Consider the following 25,057-nt stretch of genomic DNA (forward strand, 5'->3'; position numbering starts at 1 on the left):
CACTTGAGGTCAAGTCAGGCGGATCAGATTTGATTTTGTGTGCCTTTGAAGATCTGACTCATAGTAGTAGTTATGAAGATAAACCTCCAGCTCCTACATATATAACAAAATTGGAAAAAATGGGAGAAAAAGGAAGGATAGCTGAACACAACGGATACTAAAATAAACTCAGCCTTTTCCTTGTTCAGAGCAGTGATACCCAAGGTGAACAACACTGGTATTTTCACTCTGAAATTTGGGGGAAAAACAAGTACAGATAATACCATATACTTAGAAATCTCTTTCGTATTTTCATTTTACTTCTGAGAGTTTGTGAAATTGTTTCATGCTTTCTTTTAGGAAGCTGCAATATTGCATATTAGACTTCTGCTGGGGAAATGTGTGTGTGTGATGGGCTACCTGGACCTGTGCATCTATTCAGTAGCCAGGAAAAGGTAGCCCATGGCCCAGGTCTAAGAGAAGATAGCTCTGAGCCACCTTCCCAAAGGAGAAAGAAAAACATGGTGTGTACACTTGGAGTCTCAGAAAGGGATGTTTAACCTAGAAAAACATTATCTTTGATTTAATTGTTATTTGTTGCATCTGTCTGATTGTTATTCAAATTACCACTACTCTTGCAATGGCACGAACATTGCTTTTAATTCATTCAAAACTGGCACACTAGTAACCTTTCTCTGTTAACTTTAAAAGCTTGTAAATTTAACAGGCTAAATAATGAACAATAGGGTGGCAAGGGAAGTAGCAGAGATGGGGTACTCACTGAAAATGTTGGGATGGTACTTAGAACAATCCAGCCCAGCAAAGGCCATGACAGCATTCCCACACCCTTGGCTCCAAGAGGCTTTTCCTTCCCCTGGTGCACAACATCACAAAAATCACCATATCTAACTAACTGTTAAAGTAAAAATATAAAGTTCACATGAACCAGAGGTTCTCTTCAGAAAAGAGAAAATACTGCATACACAGATCAAAAACAGGACTGCAGTAATGTAGCAATATTGTACATCAGTGTAATATTTAGCTCCAGAACGAATTGGTGGAAGGGTAATAATTAAACATGATGGTAATAGAAACAGGCAAGAAAAGTACATAATTTGAGGGCGTTTAGTGTTTAGCAAGCTGTGACTTATTACTAACTTTTTTTTTAATTTATCGTTTTTCAAGTTAGTGTGGAACAGTACAAGCTACTCATTTTAATTTCTTCTACTCATAAAAAACCCACAGGGATCCAAAAGGTCCTCAGATAATTCTGACCATGTTCCATTAAGTTTAGCCCTAAGGAAGGCAGGGCTGCGCCCTGCAGCTGCTCCCAATGCCCCAGGCATTCTGTGGAGACATGGGGCCACCCTTCCAAAACAGCCTTTTGTCAGTAGAGGGTTTCTGATTTTGTTGAAGTAATGCTACCAGGCTCTACTTGTAAGGTCAGACAACATTTTAGCATGAAGGTCCTTCTGCTGCTCGCTTGGTGCTGCTGCATGGGCCCCTCAGCTGCTGATGCCCACAGCACTGTTTACAGGAGCTAGAATCATCACAGCAGCGTTTTGACTATTGCTGAACATTGGTGAGCTTCAACACTCTCTCCAACTCCCCCCAAAACCTCTTTGGGACAATGCCCCCTCTACTCCTGCCAGAACAGCTGACCCACATGGACCAAAGTGATACTCCATACCACATAATATCACACTCAATAATAACAGTGCATAGAAGCACAGAATATCCACAGACAGAAGGGACCTACATCACCAAGTCTAGCTCCCGGCTCCACACAGCACCACCCCAATTCACACCCTGTGTATGAGAACATTGTCCAAACTCCCCTTGAACTCTGACAGCTCAGGGCTTTGCCCACCACACTCCAGTGAAGAACATTTTCCTAATTCCCAATCTATTCTATGCTGGCCCTTCCCTTCCCACTTGTCTCAAGTTTAACAATCATATTCTGGTTCTTTGGAATAGCAATGAAAAATTTTAAACCAACATAATCCAAAAAAGGCTTAAAATAGCACTGTAATAGGAAGTTAGATTTCTGCATTCATTGCCACATTTTGAAAAACCCACTGTGTCCTTAAGAGGAGAAACAATGGATTATTTTGATGAATTCTTTTTTTTTTTTTTAGAAGTTCTATTTGTTACGCAATCAACACCAGACTAACAAGGACATAAAGGGAAACAGAGGACTGTTTTGTTACTGTCGATGTCGGTAACAGAGGGAGAGACTGATGGGAATTGTGAGATCCCACCCCAGCACATGCCTCTCACCTCCCAGGACTATTAGAAAACTTTCCACATATGGAATTGCACAGTGGGAATATCCCACATATGAGAATGGTGTTTCCAAAATACACCCTTCTAGGATATGACCCCACATCTCATTTCCATCTTTGAGCGTGGGAGCTGAAAATGCTTCTGAACGCTACTTCAGCACTGTCTGAAGTAAAACAAGTTGAACCACACGATGAGCCCCAGGAACTGACTTGACAGCAAGACTGAAAAGGCCCAAATTGCGTTTAGGAACATAAAACCTAACTGGTTTTATAATGCATAGCTAACAGTTTCTCAGAAATGTGCTACCTCAACAACTGCTATAATTGGCCCAGTAAGAGGCACAAGGGGAGCTTGAGTTAAATGATTCTCATGTCATCCACCAACATAGTTCCCAAAGGCAGCTTTTAAATGGCAGACATTCTCAGTAACAGCATTATCTACTTCAGATACAAGTTGTTCCTAAGTCCATTACATTATCAGGTAACCTCAGGTGATCTTCCAACAACTGGGCCTGACAGCAACAACGCAGAATTACCAAATTCTCATTCACTTCCATGTAGGTTTTGTGACTTTGTCTAATTCTGATTATTTAGTTCAAGATAAATTTGCTCAGCTAAAGCAAGACAAAATTTCTGTAACAAAGAGGAGGTATCACTTTCTTGAAAGGGTTCAGGATATTCAACTCATCTTTGAAGTGCCAACATAAACCACATCGGAAAACAAACAAACATTCATACAGTTAAGAGATCAGCACATTTATAACTCACTGTACACACACCAAAAGTAAAATCCACTCTAATGGAGAGCATATAATATAGCCCAAACAACCTCAAAGCAACATAAAAACTGCTTTATTGATTGCAGTTAACGTGTTACAGTTAAATTAGGATTTCAAGCATTAAGCCAGATGCTTATAGTAACTATAAGCTGCCATCATGGTCATGTGGAATTGGACGAAGAGATGATAGTCACTAGGGCATTTTGGAGTCATTTCTGCTTCTTGGGCATTGAAGCCATCAGCAGTTCATAAAGAACATAGCCAGTTCCTGAAAAATAGAAACAAAGAAGTATTTTCAGAATGGTAAATAGAGCTTCTTACGAGTGAGCTTTCCTTTCCCAGAACACTAACAATAAGCAATTGCAGCTCAGACACAGCATATTTCCATAACCATACCTCAACAATTATTTTTTTTTTGCAATTTGTATTTTATAGAAACAAACAATAAAAAAAAAAAATCATAAAAAGCTCTCCACAGTCTGCAAAAAAAAATTTTAAAGAAAAAAAGTACAGAAAAAAAGTGGGAGAAGGAGGTTTGCAGAACTTGCACAGATGACAATAAAGTACTGGTTACTCACTGTTATGATAACTGAACAGAAAATCCTCTAGAACAACACAGTTAAGTTAGAGGGTATTAGAGAACCATGTAAACAAATAGCAACGAGGCTAAATAAAGGCAATACCATAAATTTTTGATATAGTACAGTAATTTTTACATCATGTGAAACCTCAGTAACTCCGGTAACACCCAGCATTAAAGAGTCAAGCCAAAAAGAAAACTAGGGTGTGCATGTGTTATAACTACATTTTATTCCCTTTCAAAATAAGCTTTATGAGTTATTTTAGCTTTGTCTAACACCTTTACATGGATTCTAAAGGAGTATCTAGTACATAGTACTGTGTCAGTCATGCTGGAGATCGTACCAGAAAAAGTATTTTAATCTTAGCAGGTTGGAAAGTGTACTAAAGCACAAATGTTTTAGTAGGAGCCTTACCAAAAACTGTCAAACCCATGGTGACTCTGTACAACAGACCATCCATGATCCCACCTTTAAGATACACGGGGAGGCCATTATCCTCCTAATGGAAACAAAAAGACAAAAATAAATTATTGAAATGCAGTTCCTATAACATTAGGTTAACATAACTGGAACTACTTGGAAGATTTATTTCCCCAAACTATCTTCAGTACTTCCAGAAGACTTTGTGCTTTAAGCTTTGTGTTTCAAGATTTTTTGCTCTGGTACCAAGTGAACACCTACTATCAAAGTGTAGTAACAGCATGCATCTTCATTTCTAAAACAGCAACTGGTACACGCCTGAACACTGCTGGCACTATCTGCCAGCTCCCTCAGGCCCACAGTAAGTGATTACCATCCCTAGAAACTTCCCATAAGTCTCCAACACATTCAAACTCTACTACAGGGAATAGAAGCAGCCTCTCTCTACCATTACTTGTTCTTAAACAGGAGACTGTTTTGCTCCACCTGAACTGACGCTCCCTGAACACTGGATCCACAGGATCTTTATGCTTGCTGTCAAGTTTATGCTGCTTTGGAGTTCAAACCTGCCCCTAGCTGCTGACAGGCAGCCCTGCCCAGCTTAACTCTGCTTCACACAAGAGAGGAATTCGAGGAAGAAACAGTATTTGGCCAACTATATAATACATAGAGATTGATCATCTGTCAGCAGAAACAGAATCTCCGACCACCCTCCTTACCAATATCCCACATCCCATAGCATTCAGTGAGCACTGTGCTCCTCATGTAGTGTTCCAGCAAGACTGATCTCTTTCAGCAGAAAGGAAAGCAATAAGACACAAAAACTACTGCACAGTTAACCTATTAACACTTTTCCCCTTTCAGATTGCTATGCCTAGTCTCACCTACCCTCAGTAAGAAATTACTGCTCCAAGTTGAGGCACATAGCTGGGAGCATGCTCTTAAGTACCCACTGCTTTGGCAACTGCAGAACCACTACTCCTCACTAGGTGGCATAGTAATCAGAAGAGATGTATTCAGTATCTCCTTCCAGTATCTAAAGGGAAGCTACAGGAAAGAAGGAGAGCCTAAGCAAAGCCTGTGGTGACAGCACAAGGGGAAATGGTTTTGATCTTAAAGAGGGTACGTTTAGGTTAGACATAAGAAAAAATCTGTTACAGTGAGGATGGTGAGGCACTGGCATAGGTTGCCTAGTGATGTGGTTGATGCCCCCATACCTGTAGACTTTCAAGGCAAGGCTGCATCAGACCCTGGACAACCCAATGTAGCTGTGGTGCCCCTGTTCACTGCAGGGCAGTTGGACTGGATGGCCTCCAGAGGTCCCTTCCAACTCTAAATCTGCTAAAACCTCATCACCGTATCGTCAGAGTTATTTCAATACCTGGAAGAGCTTCTGCTTCTCAGGAACTCTGTTCTCCAGTGGCCTGCGCGAAGCAGTGCTTATGGTCCTCTGGGAAACCTGGCGAATACTCTAAAATAAAGAAAAAACGGTATTTTAGAAACAGTGGAATCTTTTAGTTATATCCACAGCGGTACAGAAGCCATTTCCTTTTAAGATTAAGATGGAAGGAGGAAGAGCCATTGGCTTCACCTAAGCCATCTCGGGAGCCTCCCTGCCTGCAGACGTCGTGCCGTGCCCTACCCAGGACCTGTCTGCAGCGGGAACGCACAGGTGCTCAGGGCCCCCCGCCCACAGCCCCAGCGCCGGCTCTCAGCTCGGCTCCGCACAAAGCAGGGCGACCCCCTCCATCCCCCGGGCCTCGCTGCCTTTGCTGCCCCTCAGTCCGGCCCGTGGGACCGGGCCCCTCACCAGCAGCTTCCGCCACATCGCGCCTCTTGGTCCCTTCACCTCCTGCCGGCAGCAAGGGCAGCGGAAGCGGAAGCGGCACGAAGCACCGCCCCGCAGCGGCAGGCGGCGAGAAAATGGCGGCCGCCAGCGCCGGGGTTGTGGGGGTCAGTCCTGAGGGGGCGGGGATAAGGGCGGCAGCCCCGGCTGTGGCGGAGGAGGTACAAAGCGTAGTCACGCACCTGCCCCCGGCTTCATCAGTAAGCGAGGGTACTGAGTACCTGCGAGCAGAACTCAGAAGTCAGTTAAGTGATTCACAGTGTGTAATTGCAGACGTAGAAGTAATACCAGAACTGTGTGGAACCCCTTTGAATCTGAAGGAGGAATCTTTTCACCGTTTAGGAAGGTGTTCCATGAGCCTCCGGTTTCTGCACTGCAGATCCTGCCCGTGCGTGCTTCGTATCCTTTCTGTGCCTGACCCTGCAGCACAGCGCTGCCACAACGCCACTTTCTGGCTCCCTGCAGTTGCAGGGCACTCTAGGGCTGTCATTTTAAAGTGCTTGTGCTGGTCCCAGAGTTGAGGATGAATAATCTACGTCAAAGACACAAAACCAGCGTTCGGCTAGTACAGAAATAACAAGCTATTTCCCAAAGCACAGCACTTCCCCGTGCCATGAGCTGCCTATCAGAAAGGCGCTATCAAAAAATGCAAAAATGGAAAGGTATTTATCCATAGCCTCCACTGAGTGCAATATTAAAAATATCAATCATAAAGCACAGCCATAGAGAAAAATGATGCATTGCAACAAAGGAAGAATTTGGATGCATTACTTAACCAGTATTAATAAAAGAATCATCATCTGTGGCAAAATAAATGTTGCTTCATTTTTGCTATGTGAACTATTTCCTGTAAGTCGGAACATGAGCTTCAGAGCTATTGCCTGAAGTTCACACTTAAAGCTTGGTGGGACTAAAGCTACAGGAGGTTGCTTGGCGCAAGCAGAAGGGCTGCCTTCAACATTCACTGTTTCATGAAGAAACAGGTTGAGGGAAGAGAAATGACATCTTGCAGCCACAGAGCAAAGGCATTTCACTAGATGCAAAGTCAGACCCATTTTCTCTGACAGATTAATTTTAATATATAGTGTATTGAAGAATAATGAATTTGGTCATCAGAACTCGTTAAGATGTTTTGTCAAAGCCAGCCTGAACAGGGCTGTTCACCTATTTCTGATTAGTAGTTTGATCTTTTTTTAGCAGGGTTTAAAAAGATGCACAAACATCTGAGTTCACTTCTGGCCTATCTGTCATAGTGGAAAGCCCTGGGGCAGTAGGATAGGTGGACAACACAATATTTAAGCTTCTCCTACAGGCTTGCTTGCCTGCTGCATAATTTTTTCTTGCATATAAACTAATTGATGTGCCCAGTTAAAAGCCAGATTGTTCACGATGAGAGAAAACACAAAACTAGAATCATTCTCTAAGTTATTCTCAGTTGTAGAATACACTAAAATTTCATCAAAATAACTGAGTATTACCCAGCATAAGCACTGCTTCAGGGCTTGGGATATTTACGGACTGCCACGCAGTAGGTCCCTCATTCTTACTTCAACTTCACATCTTCTTTGGGAAGAATACTGCTGTAGGCACTGCATAGACAGACAGGCAGCTGCCTTCTGGGATTCTGCCACACAGTTTGCTTTCATCACCAGAGTCAGCAGCTTGAAGAGAGAGCAGTCAGGATTAGACATGGCTCTGAATAACATCACTTCCAGCTAAACAGAATCTGCCTGATTGCAGTAAGAAGCTGGAACTTTCCCCCAAAACAGAAGCTTCATACAGTAGCTCGCATTGGGAGTTCCATATCTTTCTTTGATCATTCCCCCTATGAAGCTGAACAAGGATTTGTTCCAATGTTTATAAGCATCTGCTGTGAAGCAGATACTCATTTAACTACTTAACTCTGGATGTACGCCTAGAAACAATCATATTTTCATTTCTTCCAAGAATATTATGTCTCAGCCTTTCATATTTTCCCAACAGAACTAATGAGATCATAAATCATCCTCCTGGCCCTCTAACATTACTTAAAATATCTCACCATTTTATTTTGTGACATCCAAGCACCATCGGTTAGCCTTGCATGCAACTCTAGTTTAAGTTCGCTTCTTTTATTTCTGCTTACTTATTTCCAACATAAAATGAGAACAATTATTTCAAACAGCAGAAATCAGCATAAACTCAAGCAACAGACATCATTACTATCATTCAAGTGCTGGTTGAGCAGAAGGGAGTTTCTTATTTGTGACTCAGGTCATATAAGGATATGAATTCTTATCAGGCTTATGATCACAGTCAGTTTAAATCAAAATTGTCAGAGCTGCCCATTTAAGGCATAAGAGGTACTATGCTAATTGGATCGTATTCTGTGAGCTACAGTGCATGGTATTGTTATGAAAGTGCTTCTGCCAATCTGAGGAAGAGATAAAACCACACCTTCTATCTTAGGAGTCCACAAATTGACCACATCGCTAAAAAGAGAGCTAGAATAAGAGTAGCATGACCATTCAGTTCCTCCCCCCACCAAGCAAGATTTCTCTTTTGGCAGGCTGTTCAACACAGACACAGGTATTCAAAATGTCCCTTTATTTATTTATTTTTAAAGTAACTCATTGTAACTAGGCCAATAGTCCCTTATGGGGACTTGATATACCTTGAGAAGTACTTATTACTGTTGGGACATTGCTGAAGGCTTTTGCAATGTTGCACTCTTCCTTTCTAACTCTTTAAAGTTAGTTCATTTGCAGAGAACAACCTATGGTAACAAATACAGAATGCCTATACAACAAATAAAAAAGATACCAGTCTTATGTAGAACCAAGTCCTTTTCAAGCAGCTGCCTTCCAATCAGTGTATTCTACATTATTTTTAAATTAATTGAGTGCATTTTCTGTGTTAGGTTTAGTTACATTTTTCCAATCAGACACTTCAGCTGAATATCTGATATCTGTGTGTCTACAGATGAGTGACACTGATGTTGCCCCAGTGCAGGAAGAGCATTTGAGAAAGGTGCAGTCATTAACACCTGCAGTGAACTCAGGGCAAACACCTGATCTTTCCTTGTGCTGCTTGGCAGACTCAAGCAAATGTTACCTGACATTAGATTGTCATGGCCTCTCTCCCCAAGGAGATTTCTATAAAAAGGCAAGGCTTGTGTTCTTCAAGGTATAACATTCATAATTAAAGCAAAATCAGGCTGCAGAGAGGCAGTTTCAGTACCATTGGTACCTTAAGAGGCAAAGACTACAAAGGATTCTTCACATTCAAGTTTTAAAGTGGTAACTCTTCCCTCTGACTCAACTAATCACAACCAACAGCTCTCCAAATAGCCCAAGGCAATTTAGAAGTATCCAAGGGGCCCTCTGCTTTGCTACAGCTATGTAGATCTCAACAAGTCTGGAAGAAAGATGGGCACATGCAAAGGATTTTGGTTAAAAAGCTCCTGCATAAGCCAGAGACACATCCTAGTTTCCCACATTAATTTCTCCAAGAAAGATTCATTCACAAGCGGGCTCTCCTAACACCACCCTCTTACAGGAAGCCTATAATCTCACACTTTGGGCACTACCTGAACAGGGTGGGATTTGGAAAGTGCCTGGCTGGCACTTGGAAAGGAGAGGCTTCGCTCTCTAGTTGTGCAGGATGAATGCCACTGAAGAACCAAGGTCACAAGCGGTCAGGTCCAATGCATGGCACTGAGCACTGGGACAATGACACTGCTCTGACAAGTGTCAGATAGGGACACTGTGGCTTCACCTTTGAACACACTGGCAGCCTCCAGGAAATACAAAATCCAAGAACCTCAATAGTTACCTGCACGCCCCTGAGGCAAGTGTAGAAGAGTAAAACAAGAGATGCCAAGTTTCACCTAATATTTTGAGCTCCTCAGGCATAGTGTTCATATTGTCTGACAAGTATTTAGCGCTACAGGCTTTCAGAAAAACACTTTATTTGTAGCAAGAACCAAACAGACAGTAATTCTTATCCTGGTGCACTTCATTAGGAAAATCCAAACAGCATTGACAGCTGTGGTCAACAGGAAAAGGAAAAAGCACTAAAAAACATTTCAAGGTAGAGATAGAAAAATATTGTTTTCCATTTTGAACATAGCCCCAAAAAACAGCATTCCCTACTCAGAAAAGATAAGGGGTCATGAATAAAGCAAAACATTTACCTTTCAAATCACAAACAGTTTAAAAATCAAAATATTTTAATAAGCAGTAAATGGAAAACATCTCCTTACTTGTTTACTTTGTTTTGACTAAACTCTTCTACAGAGGAATGACCAGCTTAAAATTTTGTGCAACTTTTCAACCTTGCAATATACAGAGTTATATATCCTTATACTATAGTTCCAGTAACAGATACAACACTGCAAAAAAATCTAGAAGATTTAAGAGCCCTGTGTTTCCACAATGTCCTGTGTAAGCAAATTACATGCTTATACAGAAAACCAGCACCATGGAAACACTGCTTCACTCTGCAGTGTATGCAGACCAATACACTTAAACTGCTAGCTGAAAAAGATTACACAAGTAATTGAGTAAAAATAGTTTTGCATTTATGTGCTAAATTAATACAGTGTTGTATAAAGTTGGCTATGGATGTTACATTGATTTTTTTGTAACTGAGAAACATAATTTGTGTAAAATGCATTCAATCTTGATGTCTTTTCATCCAGATGAAAATAAATGCATGTTCAAGAACAAAGTAAAAGCTCTTAATAAATGGTTTGCAGAATTTATTAGGTCTTTTTAATACACTCAGTACTTATGAAGCTAGTTGCATATAAAGTGATCTCCACCATATACATTACAATTTCTGTGCATCATCTAAAAAAAAAAATAAAATAAAAAAAAAAAAAGTCAAGTAGTATTTTACAGATTAGCTAGCTTCAAATTAACCTGGAAGTGAATCTTTCTGTAGTTTAAGACATTAAAACTCACACCGCTTCTAACTGCAATATTTCAATTATGTTTCACTGCAAACTTAACCTGCACTGGAATAACAGAGATTACTGTCATCTCAACTCTTCCATTTCTACAGTTCAGTATCTCAACACTGAAAGAATTTATTGTGACATCTACTCCAAATAAGGAAACAGAACATGAGATTTCCTTTACAACAAAGCCTGCTCAGCAGAATACACATTTCAATAAACTCTTTAGTGAAAAGAATTTGCTCAAATTTGTGACTGGAACAGACATTTTAGGTTCATCTTGCTTACTGCTTGGAGATACTCTTTAAAAAGCAAAACCAGCAAGCACATCAGGAAAACTACTGCTGGATATAACTTAAAGCAAAGAAAATGACAAAACCGCAGGTTCTACCTGCAACAAATGTCTCCCAGTTTAGAACAAAATTTAAGAGGAACTCATACAGATAATTCACAAATAGGCTTTCTGATGCCTTTATATAATGCTGTTTTACTGGCCAGGCACATCTGTTGCAACTATTAAAAGGAATTCCAGGTGTTGCAGTTTGCACTGCCTTTAAATAATCTAACATAACAAAGGTGGGTAGGACACAGGAAAAAACATTTAACTGCTAATATAAATATATTAAAATCTCAGCCAGAAATGTAGGAGTCCATGCACACAAGACAGTAAATTGAAAAAACACTTGAGACTTGCCTTTTCCTTTCAACAGCACTGACACTCAAATTCTGCTAAGTTAACAATTTACACAGTATCTTACAATGGCCTTCTCCACAATCTGTATGTACTGAATCATACTGACATTACACAGCACATGACAAGCAGCAGATGCATCAAGGGAACCAGGGCTACATGCATCAAGTGGCCTGCCCAGCTAGAGGCAAACATCAGAAAATCGTTTCTGATGTATGCAGAGATACAATCAATGCAGTTAATTGTATACCTGTCATTTTGAGATTTAATTCACAGCAAAGGGAAAGGAGGTCTTTAGATAAAATTATATACCCAGCCTCAGAAGTGACGTTAGCAGAGATTTATCTTCCAACAACTGAGTCCATTCTGGACTGGCCTTGATGCACATGCAGCATGGTTGCTTTCAAAATACGAGATTAATTGGGAATGTCTGCACTAGTGTTTCTATTTCCGTATTTGTGATGGATGATCAGCAATACAACTCCTAAGAAGAAGCATATGGACCCAACAGTGATGTACGCAATTCCCAGAAAGGGGTTTTTGCCTCCCATCCATGAGATGGTGCTTAGGATCATTCTTTTTCGTCCATCAAAACTGTGCACGGGATAATCTGAGAGAAAACAAGGAGTATAGGAAAATAAGAAACATGAAGTGCATTTCCAAACCTAGCCTAGTCATGCACATTAACACTCTGGATCATCTCACTCAGGCACCCAATACAAACATCATTCTTTGAATATTCAAAGTGTAAACACTGAAAATTTTGATGACCTTTTAAGCAAAAACTAACCTGGGCACCATCAACTACTCCAAGAAAAATGCCCCAGATGTTATGCGTTTTCTCTTCTCCTATGAAGAGGATAGTTTCATGGGTTTTTGAAAGCACCTTCAATAAAACAAAGGAAATACTCTCAAGAACTGAAATTTGTATTTGAGTTTTTCTTTGTGACTTTATGTGGACTCCATTTTACATACACTCCCTGCTGTTTTAAAAGGAAGAAAAATACTGCTGTAGCTCTTCAAATGATCTTCAGGAGCTTTCAAGTTTTAAGAATTCGGTAATTATGACAACCTACCTCCTTTACTTTCCTACATAACTACCTCATCTTTTGTCTGCCCAAAAAGGAATGGCAGATGTGCACCTGACCCACAGCTCTGGACTTATTTTCACCTCTAAATTCTGCCTGCCCTAGGTTACATACTGTCATTATGCCCTGAAGAGTACAGGTTTAGAATGTATACTCAAATTTCTAAGCTACCAAGTTTTCCTTTTTTTTTTTTTGTGCTGTATTTTTCTCTCAATTTTTTTACAGCATGAAGACATGAAACTTCTCTCTCATTGTCAAGCAAGCCATTTAACTTTATGCACAGATTTGAGCAATCACTCAGCAAAAGGTTGCTGTGGAGCAAGTCTACAAATAGAGTGATCTGACAACAGTACACAAAGCCACAGGAAGAGGCAAAGTAGGCCCCAACTCCTGAATGAATGCTAAATTTCTGTACCCCTGAGAAATTTCTCCCCTTGTATTCAATCTCCTTCAGTGTCAAAGCACTCCACAGAAAAGCAAAGGATGGGCAGCACATATACTGAAAAGTAAAAATGTACACTGCATTTGACTGTGCTACCAGCCTGAGTGTAAATGAAGTATGACCATACAGCATTTTACAAACTAAAAACAAAACCTGTGACTTAGGTCAAGTAACAGCTTTCAAAAAGACTTATCAGCTCAAGCATCACCTGAACTATGGCTATGGTGCATCTTCTTGTTAGTCTGCCTGCATTTGTATCTGCCCAAAAATTATCACATGAAAACACTCCCATTCAGAGACTTCAGTCTCAATCTCTCAAAGCAGTCAGCAGGGACTGCAGGGACCCACATATACAAACAAGCTGTGCGAGACCAGGGGTGAAGGAGACTGACCATACCCCTCTAAGCACTCAAGCATACTGAGAAGACACTAGTGTCCTTCAAAATTTTGCTTACTGGGCAAATTTTACACTGAAATCTTCCCCATGATTAACATGTCTTCTCACAATGCCTCTTCAGAAGAGTGAGGTGGTATATTTTGTCCCGTTTTGTCTTCAAAAACAGAAAGAGCAACAAAAAAAAATCCACAGAATATTTTCATTCTTGTTGAATACATAATGTAGTTCTATGTGAACCACACAATAGTTTAAGATCATGATTAAAATGGTACAAACATTAAAGAATATAAGCCTAACTCCAAGTGAAAAAAAAAAAAACTTGCAATAAGACTACAAATTTACAAATCATTCCTATATTAGATTGTGTCTGAAGATCCAGCTGTCTCCACAGCATTGTGTTTTCCTCCCTCTACCCTCTTGATCAGGCAGGAGAAAATCCTACACTTCTAGAAGAGTAATACCCTCCAAAAGATACTCTTAACTAGTTCAGTCAACTCCACGCTTCAGATGGTGATTCTCAAGTCAAACTGACCCAGTCATTTCCTCTTATGAAGCTATGGAGCTGAATTTCATGATCTTAACAGAACAAACACAGGTTAGTTCTATAAACTATACTTAGATGACAGTAATTATAAAGCTTTGTTTGATTTAAACTTCCTCAGAAGTATACCCATGTAACCCAGCCAATGCTCTAAGGAGTTTTTAAGGGCATTTTCAAAGGATACTGTACGTGATATCCAAAGAATATTTTCCAGCCTGTAAGGTAGGCTGTAAGTTACTCTTCCTTTCAATGAGACGATACAGCTTACGAAATGTTGGCAGAGCAGCAGTGCGCATCCACACGATAAAGTCTTCATTGATAAAGCCATTGTTGTCAGGCTCAGAGTCCAGCATATACACTGGTTTGGGCCAGTTTACTGGTTTTGTTGTACCTAAGATGAAACAAAAACAATAAAGCATTTCAAACACAGGACTAAATGAAGCACTAGATCACCAAAATTAATTCTAGTATCATAAAAAACATACATTAAATCTTAAGTAGTATGAAGAGCCAGGCTGGCTCACTGCAAGATTACTGTTTAGATTCTAAACAGAACTCAGAAGATCACTGTTCAGGAACTTTTTCTTTTCATAGAATGGCTGAGACTGAAAGGGACTTCAGTTGGCCCAACCCCCGCCCAAGCAAAGACACCCTAGGGCACTGTGCTGAGGACCATGCCCAGGCAGTTTCTGAAATTATCTGAAGAGGGAGACTTAGCAACCACTCTTATAAGGGAGTCAACTCCTTGAAAAGGTAGATAATAGCAGGACAAGGGGAAATGGTTTTAAGTTGAGGGAGGAAAGATTTAGGTTGGATATCAGAGGAAAGTTCTTTACAGAGAGAGCGGTGAGGTGCTGAACAGGCTGCCCGAGAGGTTGTGGATGCCCCGTGCCTGGAGGTGTTCAAGGCCAGGCTGGACGGGGCCCTGAGCAGCCTGGTTTAGTATTAAATGTGGAGGCTGGTAGCCCTGCCTGTGGTGAGACGGCTGGAGCTTCATAATCCCTTCCAACCCAAGCCATTCTATGATTCTCTGAGCAATCTATCCATTCCTCTATCACCTGCAGAGTTTCCAGTTTAAACAGCAGTGTATACCCATTTACTCACACAACAGCACTGTCTATGGCTAAAACAAGTTTGCCCACTCTATACATTTATATAGATAGGAAGCCTTATCAAAATATTACTCTACTGTTGTGAGATAATTCTCCATTATGATCATAGCTCTCCTGCTCTACTACTTTCTGGACCATGAGCAAATAAAATTATATACAGTACTTTAGATGATGTCACAGGTGCTTTTGCTAACTACTGGAAATACAATTCTACACTGTATTAGAGTACGGTATCTGCCTTTCCAAGGGTAATGTCACTTTGCTAAGGTCACTTGGCTGTGACTAAGCAAGAAACACACAAATGCTAAACCTAAAGCTATTTTCTATCTTACATATACACACAGACCCTAAAGCCCAAAAGGAAAACTGCTTTAAGACTTTGTCAGTCAAAGAAACTTTGACTTATCAGACTGTATTTAATTACATTTAACCTTACAAATGAGAGAAATCAGTCAATTTATTCACAAATAATCAGATTTTAAACAGTACTGCAAGATCTATCAGAAGAAACATTAAAAAAAAAAAAACCACACCGTTTGGTTAAATAATCACAGGATTTCTCCTCAAGTTAAAGCCATGTATTACAGCAATGCACTTAGCACTTACTAAGATCTTCTCAGTGTTCAAGGCATAAAAATTTATCAAAAAAAAAAAAAAAAAAAAAAAAGATTTGATATTCCAAACAGCAAGTTACTGAAACATCTCTTAAACCAGGGATCTTTTCCCCATCTTAACAAATTGGATTAGCTGCCAAAGCAAAACTAATCTGATGCCGAGCAACTGACAGAAAGAGCTTTTATGAAACTTCAGAAAGATTAAAAAGGAAACAACAACAGGTTCTGTTTTACATGTTGAATGACTACAGTAAAATGAGAAAAAACAAAAACAGTTCCACATTAAGTTTGCAACATCCACTGTTAACAGACAACTTTTCCAGACAGCAGAATAGCCCTTAGCTTGGACTTCTACATAGAACAATATTTTTAATTAGTATGTTCACTACAATGTTGTCATTGAGGTAAAAATCCATGGCAATCAATGTGTTTGAAATCTTTTCTTCTTAAAATTTCACATATTTCTTACCTTGGAAGAGTGCAGTTAAATTATTTCCATCTCCTGTAGGGTTCCTGAACTTCACATTTTTATCTGTCCACCACGCAATGCCTTTTTTAATCAAAGTAATAGCAGTCCTTGTGTCATTTTCAACGTGGTATAATTCCAATGTATCTATGGAGAAAATCAAATTGGAACACTAGATAAGAGTGACTTTTATAAGATAATGATCCTGATAGGCAGTAAAACATCTCCAGGAAAAAAAAAAAACTGCCACAATCAAAAACTGTTCTGTGAGAATCCACGCAGGTTCCATAGCAATGTGTTATATCTACATACACCTATTACATCTATTCCACAGCCATAACAGCCACTCACAACAGATGTTTCAATCCCTTGTGTGCTATCAGATTAAATTCACTGTGATAGCTACTAAAAAAAATGGTCTTTTATTCCGAACATTCCAAACAAGTAAGGTGTGTAAATTCAAAACAAAACAATCCACAATAATAGCCAGGATAAAGCAACAGCACAAAGCATACACAACAACACAAAAACGTCTAAATGCTAAACTTAGAAGTGTTACCATACCATTAAACATACTGTTGGCAATAGCCCCACAGGGAGCAATGGGTTTATCCTCGTTTGTGCGGTAGGGCTCACATTCCTTACTTGGATTCTGATAGTTAGAAAGAAAAAGGGCAGATCAGTCTGTGCTAGTTTATGCTTCAGTACTTCAGCGTGCATAGCTTACACTTACTACAAAAATCTTCTCATGAGTAAGCTTATTTACAATATTTCAGTATTCACTGCTAATCAATATGATTGATTTTTTTTTCTTTACAAGCAGGAATATAAACTAGATAAAATATGAATAAAATCAAAAATCTCACGATGGTCATTCTAAAATTAAGACCTCTTGGAAACTGTTGAAAGGAAAAAAAAAAAAGTTCTAACTGAAACATGAAGTACTCCAGCATTCTTTTAATAAAGTTGCCCTCCCCCCCAAACTCCCTGTATGCACCAGTGGTAGAGATAACAGATTGCAGTAAGTAACAAAGCTCAGCATAAAATAATAAGGTTGTAAGCACACAAACATCATGCCAAAAACAAGTGACCTGAAATCCAATGTCAATCATCAGCTGTAACTTCCTGAAACTCTGCTTTTTTTTTCCAATTTACATGCAATAAAAGGGGGAATACTTTTTGCAGGAGCAAGAATCCACACGTATTTCCACTCCCTGCCAAAACTAGGAGGAGGAGCAATCTGACTCTATGCAGTACTTTGAGCAGAATACAGAGTACTGACATTTTCCAGTAATGCTGATGCTCAGTATCAAACCTGATTCTATAGAAACAAATGCATTTAGCTGCAATATCCAAACCAAGTGTTAGGTAACAGTATTTTATACTGAAAATGAATGGGTACACATACGTACTATCATCTGAAAGTGAAAAGTTTAAAGCTATTCGATTTTGAGATGTGTTTGAGGTACTGCACTGCTGTCCACTGAACAACTGCCATGAAATTACAGCATTTTACATTTTCTCATAAAAAGTATGGAATTCCTTACTGTTGTTTTCTGGAATACAAAAATTCTACAGCTTCATTATTATTAAACTCCATATTCTGCCCTGTGATAACTTATGCAAGTCAGTTGTTCATTGCCTATTAATATCAAAGCTTGAATACCTACAAGTAATGAGCTGTTGTCTCCGTTTAGTTGGCTGTCATCTCGAGATTTCACATAGCGACGGTGGTTTTGATAGAAGTTGGAAAGTCCATAATACATGAATACATTACTCTACAAGAGGGGTTTGAATTCACACAACAGATCAATAAAACACACAAGGATGCTAGTTAACTGAGAGCTGGAACTTTAACCTCTTAAATTGAGTTTACTTTATAGTAACACTCAAAGACTCAACTCTGTTCATACTGAGTACACAATACTATCCCAACAAAAGCTGGCAACTTGAAGTCAAACAATATCAACGTGCCATAAACCAGCAGTATGATATTCATCAGTACTATCCCAATACTTATCTTGTTATTATTTTGGGGGTTGAAACTAGGTGATCATTGTGGTCCTTTTCAACCCAGGCCATTCTATGATTTGCCTCCAGTTTGCAAAAAAGCACGCACCTGGTGTTGTGTCACTTCCTGCTGAATTCAGTTGAAGCTGTGCAGGAATAGTTCATCTACATGTCAAGTACATGAAATCCAACTAGGACACAGTAAATCCAGATGTGTAAAAGGTATCCCACTTAACACTGTGCAATTCTAGGCAAAGAGAGGCATTAAAAACCATCTCATCCCTGTTTCTGAGAAGATACACAGCCATCATATCCATGTTCATAGAAAAACTAGAAACAATCCTTTAAGATAGAAACAAAGTAAGGCTGTGGGAATGCAGCTTTCCTATCATTTAGGAAATAAACCACGTCAGCAGTTCTCATTTCACTTTGCATGCAAGGTTACATACCTCAAATGAATGCTCCAATGTGAAATTGATTGTGCAAGTACAAGGCGGTGTGCTATCCCAGGACACATTTAAACATTTGTTGCAAGGACTGGAAGGCTCTATTCCTGTATAATCAATCTATAACAGAAAAAAATATTCACATTAGTTTACAGTGGGAAAACAAAGAAAATTGATTTATAAGCCAGAGAATCAGTGTGGCATTTATTTTGCAACCTTACTGCATCTCAGTTCCAAAAGCCCTGTTTGATGATCTCATGGTCCCTTCTAACCCAAACTATTTTGTGATTCTGACTACATATTATGTTTCAGCCTCAAACAAACCTGGCACCAGTGTGGGCCATTAACGCTGGGGAAGAGGGAAAAAAAACAAACAAACAAAAAAAAAAAACCCCACCAAAATACACACAGCAGATACTCAAGGCGCCACACCATTTCCAAACACACTTCATATATAACAAGCAGATCTAAGCTGCTACACGCCTTCCAGAGAAGTCTAGTTTTTAAAAGCCTACCTAGATATTTCATAAGAAAGAAGTTCTGCATAAGAAAACTTTCAGTGCTTAAACCTAGACAGCAAAGAATCAGCTAGAAGATTTTTCAAAAACCACTTAATGTTCAAAAGCTCTCCTTAAACAAGGAAGATGAAGACACTAATGCCAAGAATAGTAAAATGCCACATGAAAAAGAAAGATGATTGCTGTTAATGCAGCTTATCAAGTATCTGTCTTTAATAGTCTAGCAACAAGAACAAGAAAAATTACCTGAAACCTGCACATTCAGGCTACCTTTACAACACACATAATGTATCCTGAGCACCTGGGCACTCATTCTATGGCCCCCTGACAACAGAAGTCCTTGACTGCATTTCGTTGCTCTCTCCTGCATGGCTTCAGGATGCAAACAGGAGGAAATAACTGCATTGGGTTCAGCAGGTCAGCTCCATGAGTAGGACAAAGATTCCATCTGCCTACGAACTAGTATTCCTACACTTAAAAGATGCTTGCTACTTAGAATTAGAAACTCAGATCAGCACAACACATGACAAGTTATCAAAACAAAGTGCTCTGAACTACAAATCCTGCTCAGTTTTATGAAAGACTGCTGCAAATGGTTTGTTCTGATTTATGGTTGTAGTCAAACATTACTGAGAATGATTTATGATTTGTCCTAAAATCCATATTAAGGTTAAATAAAACAAGCAGTTTCAAGGTTTAAGGAACAATTGAAGCCCATTTCCCTCTGGATCTTCTTCAAGGTCTCTCTCCCCATAAATTGTTTGCTATCTGTTAAGAGCTGCAGCTCTTTCTTCAGCAAAGGCGCTTTAGTAGCCTGTGTTCTGCTGCCAGGCTTCTGGCAGATGATACCTTCCTCTGACAAGCTCAGCTGAAACAAATCAGATTCAGGAGCTGTGAGGTGGGGGAACAGCTTGCATTATTTTTGCCTCTCATTAAACAAGATACTGAATTTATGCATAAGTAGCTCTGCCTCTGCAGTCCTTCAAGGCTCGGTCCAGCTGCAGCACAAGGACCAGCAAGATTTAAAAATTTCACTTACATGAAGAACACCTTACATGTTCCACTGACAGCTTAGCTAAAGTAATACAGATATGTTTTCATCTCTTGACAAATAATGAAACCACTGCTTCAAGAACACAAGAACTAATGCACGGAGCCAAGGCAGAAATCCACATGACCCAGCACCAGGGCTCCAGAGAGCAATAACAAGAGACCACAGACTCACATGGAGCTGGTATCTCCTGGCCCAATGGCTGGTCAGTTTGTTGACGTCCTTCTCAGCTCGCTTGTTTTTGTAGTGCAGAAATAACACAGCTATTGTGCATATGAATTCTCCAAACCATCTGTGCTCTTTGTAGGCTTCACATGCTGTTACAAATGGATGCTACTGAAGAATCATAGAATATCATGAGTTGGAGGGACCCATAACGATCACTAAGTCCAACTCCCAGCTCCACACAGCACACAAAATCAAACCCTGCGTCTGAGAGTGCTCAAAATGCTCCATAAACTCTGACAGCTCAAGCCTGTGTCCACTGCCCTATGCAGCCTGTGCCATGCCAACCCATCCTGTGGTGCAACACCTGTCCCTAACCCCCAGCTGCCCTCCCTTGATGCAGTTCCATGCCATTCCCTCAGGGCCTGCTGCTGCCACACAGAGCAGAGCACAGTGCTGCCCTTCGCTCCCTGCAAGGAGCTGCAGCCTCCATGAGGCCTCCCCTCAGCTCCTCTGCTCTGGACCAGCAATTACTGTCCCTGGCCACTTCTTGCATAAAAGGCATCCAATCAGTCTGGTTTGGTTTTTTTTTTTTTTTTTTTTTTTCCCCTATATCCATCTCTGCAGATTTCACTAAGTTCTGCATCATTTTGGTGATGGGGTCACAAGAACCACACGCAGCACTGAAGATGCACACAATAGTCAGGCACCTCACCTCAGTTCCTCATTCCTAGCAGTGCCTTTGGGTCTGGTTTTAACTACTGTTAAGCAATTCACAAGTAGCAGTCGCAGCACCGGGATGTGCTTCCTGTTCAATGAGTGTCCTGGACATTGCTCAATTTGTATCACATTTTAATGTGCTGTCAGCAGTTCTTTATCCATTCTAAAAATAAAAATAGGACCACATTGGCTTTTAATAATATAGGGCAGAAAATAGACATTTCTGAAGCTTTTTCCTCATAGTTCTCTCAAATGAACAATTTCCCATGATGGACATTTTTGAAACTGAGAAGATAGAGAAAAACCAGCGTGCACACACACACAACAATCCATAATCCTCATACACTTAATATTCTGGACATCTTCCACATTTAAATTCAAGAGAGCTTCTAAATGAAATCAATGGAAAGGCCACATCTCACTGCTTGCACCCACATAAGAACAGTGCAGTTCTCAGAAACTGCAGCATCAATTTCCAGAACAGGACTAGGGATAATATGAACTGCACACAAATATGTATTTGGGGACATCAGTCATACATCCTGTTCAGTTACAATACAGCAAGCTTTCAGGCTGCTATACACACACACAGAGACACCTCATGAGGAGACTACTGTCTGAGGTGGGTGTAAATAAGCAGCTCTGCTTCCTCCCCTAGTTACATTTCTAAATGAGCTCAGTCACCACAACTTGCTTTTAGAAGCCTTGTCTCCCAAAGTTATATCAGTGGCTCTTTGGGAGTAACGTCTGGAGGTTACTAAGAAAAGCCAGAGCACCAGGCAAAGACCTTTTGATGTGCAGTGGTAGCTGTGCATGCTCCCCCTCTCCACAATTTTTGCACTAAAACACTTTATAGAAAAGCATTAGAATCAAAGAACGGAACATAAGCTTCCTCCTTTTACTTGCATACCTGAACTGTTTGATCACAACATCAGACTCACAGAACTCACAAACCCTATCCCCAGAAAAATAAAGTCTGACCAAACTCCAGGGGGAGGTGGCAACACAAATGATAAACACACTTGATAAAAAACTAGGAACATTTTTACCTATCTTTAATACCTTGAATCTAGAAGAGACCAAAGACTACCACCTGCTATCTCATTTCCAAATATAAGTGACCAACACTGCTTCATAGATGCAGTCTGTCTGTGTAGGGTAGTGTTAGTCGCACTAACTGTACGTGTCAGAAGGGAACAGATGCCTTGTGGCTCCTGCTTGAGCTTTACAGCAGTACATAAGTAACTGCTAACCAGACACAGCCCTTAACATTTCATAGAATCATAGAATGGCCTGGGTTGAAAAGGATCTCAAGGATCATCTAGTCTTAACCCTGCTTTTGTATGCAAGGTCACCAACCACCAGACCAGGCTGCCCAGAGCCACATCCAGTCTGGCCTTGAATGCCTCCAAGGATGTGGCATCCACAACCTCCCTGGGCAACCTGCTCCAGTGAATACACACACAGCAGGGATCTATCTACAAGGAGTCACAGAACTTCCAGCACCTGACCATCCTTATGAAGAAGTTCTTCCTAACATCCAACCTAAATGTAATTTACAGTTCTGGACTTGGAGGAAACTGATGAAGTTCTCATCCTTAAGGATCAACCCAGATACAATCAGAATGAAAAGATATGGTAAATATAATTGGATAAACATACATTTCTCATAACATCAGCATAAGAGTGCATGTTACTTTAATAAATAAACATTTGTTCTAAACAAAACCATCATAATAAGTGCTAGCCAACTTTTTTTTTTTTTTTTTTTCTTTTTTTAATGTTTCTCAGTGTAGTATCCTGTTAAAAAGAGGCATTTGCATCACCTTCAAAAGGGCTGTAAGGTGGCATCGATAGTCGGTGTGTCAAGCACAGAGCAGAGTGCTCTGAAATAGCTGTGCCAACTTCCAGATGCGCATGCCCCCACACTTCCAGGCAAGAAGCTTAAATGCAGCATCCAGACACGGCCCAACGGGCTTCAAGCTCCTATTTCCCCCTCCACTTCAGCCTTTCCTTGACAGGAATTTCAGTTCCTCGGACTCTGTTTCCCAACCTCCTCCCGACACAGCCGTCACCTTGGCTTCCTTCTTTCCTTCCCCCCGCCTGGCCCGGCTCCCCATGCTCAGAGCTGAGGGGAGGCCCGGTCCCCGCGCACCTCGTACTCGCGGATGTTGTTGGAGGTGACGAAGATGCCGATACCGATGGGGATGAAGATGAGGCCGATAATGAAGAAGGCCGGCAGCACTGTGCCCGCCGTCAGGATGGGCTGCCAGGCGGGCAGGCGCTGCTGCTTGAACGCCGTGTTGTCCGGCTTGCGGGTCTTCACCGCTCCACCACCGCCGGCCGCGGCCCCGCCGCCAGGCCCGCCGCCCGCAGGGTGCCCGTCCGCCTCCTCCTTAGCGCTGTAGTTCACCGCCATGACGCCGCCCGCCGACACCGCCGGCCGCCCCGCCCGCGAACCCACCACGTGACCGACGGACGCCGCGCCTGCGCTCTCGCGGGACGGCGCGCGGTTGATGACATAGCATTCGCGTCCCGGCGGAAAGGGATCGCCGAGACGAAGCTGCGCATGCTCAGAGTAAGAGCGGTGTCTGCGCAACGGCAGGACACGATCTGGGCGCTCATTGTCTCTTTCCGCCTGCTCGGAGCGGAAAGCGCATGCGTAATGTCAACGGGCGCCTTTATTCACCGTCCACTCTGTTTCTGCGCATGCTCATGTTCAGTGCTGCTGGTTTTGAGTCCGGTGGTTGGAATCGCAGAATGGCCTGGGTTGAAAAGGACCACAATGACCATTGAGTTTCAGCCCCCCTGCTGTGTGCTGGGTCGCCAACCAGCAGACCAGGCTGCCCAGAGCACATCCAGCCTGGCCTTGAATGCCTCCAGGGATGAGGCATCCACAAGCTCCTTGGGCAACCTGTTCCAGTGCGTCACCACCCTCTGTGTGAAAAGCTTCCTCCTAATATGTAACCTAAACCTCCCCTGTCTCAGCTTAAGACCATTCCCCTTGTCCTGTCACTATCAACCCTTGCGTGTGCGTGTATTTCTGAGCAACTGCTTTGTCCAGAGGGGCACAGCTCAAGGCAACGCAATGTTGAAACTGTGTATTTCTCCTTCTGCTGGTGCTTTCCTTTTAAAGTTCATTTAGCGAGGGCGGGGGTGGTCAACGTGGCCAAAACCTGGCTGTCAGCAAGCAATGATGTTTCTTTGTGATTTTAGAAAAATGTAATGCAATGAGTTTCTGAGCAGCCGGATCTAACGGTGTCCCTTGCATTGCGGTTGGACTAGGTGACCTTCAAGGGTCCCTTCCAATTCAACTGTTTTTGTAGTTCTGTGGATTTCATGTGTAATCAATGCTCTTTGGCTGCAGACGGGAATAGTTTCCCAAAAATGAAGTGGGATAATCAAATACACCAAAGGGGAGCACCAGGGAGGCAGGCGTCTGGTGAGGAGCAGCGCCGTGGGGCTGTGCAGGCTCCTGCCTCTCCACAGGCAGCACAGGAAGCTCAGGAGCACTATTTTTTATTTATTTATTTTAAAGCATCTAAAATTTGGGCTCTAAGCAGTTATCTAGGGCTCTCATGTGAGACACTTCCCTTGTATGTGCGGCAGCTGTATCTCATTCCTGATGTATCCCTCTGAGCTTCAGGCAGTGAAGCCCCTTCCCCTGTTAAAACCCTTTTCTCTATTATCTTTTGTCTTCTGTCATCAAGCCTGGCGACTTGTGCTGCCTCAGCCTCCCAGAAAATCCAGTGAGGGATCAGTGAGTGTAAACCTGTGCTGTGAGGTGACAAGAAGTTTCCTTGGATGCTGCCAGGTTCAAGAGGGCCCTTTTGTCCTCTGCATTTTATTGACTACTCATGGAAAAGCAACATGTTCCCTCCATGCCACCCTGTCACCTCCTGGACACTCAGCTTCTTCATGGCCTCCATCAATGAAAGATCACCTCAATGCAGCCATCACAGTAACC

At 41.4% G+C, this 25,057-nt stretch overlaps 2 protein-coding genes across 2 annotated transcripts; both read right to left on the minus strand.

Annotated features, from left to right (window-relative positions):
* Positions 1–3,094: 3,094 nt before the first annotated feature.
* Positions 3,095–5,979, minus strand: LOC128078682 (cytochrome c oxidase subunit 7A2, mitochondrial). Its single transcript, XM_052679116.1, has 4 exons — positions 5,855–5,979; positions 5,426–5,515; positions 4,039–4,123; positions 3,095–3,311 (listed from the first exon to the last, which is right to left on the minus strand). Exons 1-4 carry the CDS (start codon positions 5,870–5,872, stop codon positions 3,253–3,255), a joined length of 252 nt encoding a protein of 83 aa, XP_052535076.1. The 5' UTR covers positions 5,873–5,979; the 3' UTR covers positions 3,095–3,252.
* A 3,843-nt stretch (positions 5,980–9,822) lies between these two features.
* On the minus strand, positions 9,823–23,549 carry TMEM30A (transmembrane protein 30A). Its single transcript, XM_052679108.1, has 7 exons — positions 23,246–23,549; positions 18,640–18,756; positions 17,851–17,958; positions 16,745–16,832; positions 16,184–16,327; positions 14,173–14,379; positions 9,823–12,130 (listed from the first exon to the last, which is right to left on the minus strand). Exons 1-7 carry the CDS (start codon positions 23,507–23,509, stop codon positions 11,937–11,939), a joined length of 1,122 nt encoding a protein of 373 aa, XP_052535068.1. The 5' UTR covers positions 23,510–23,549; the 3' UTR covers positions 9,823–11,936.
* Between the last annotated feature and the right edge of the window lie 1,508 nt (positions 23,550–25,057).

Source organism: Tympanuchus pallidicinctus, unplaced genomic scaffold, assembly GCF_026119805.1.
Source record: "Tympanuchus pallidicinctus isolate F22 unplaced genomic scaffold, pur_lepc_1.0 scaffold1, whole genome shotgun sequence".
Lineage (NCBI taxonomy): Eukaryota > Metazoa > Chordata > Aves > Galliformes > Phasianidae > Tympanuchus > Tympanuchus pallidicinctus.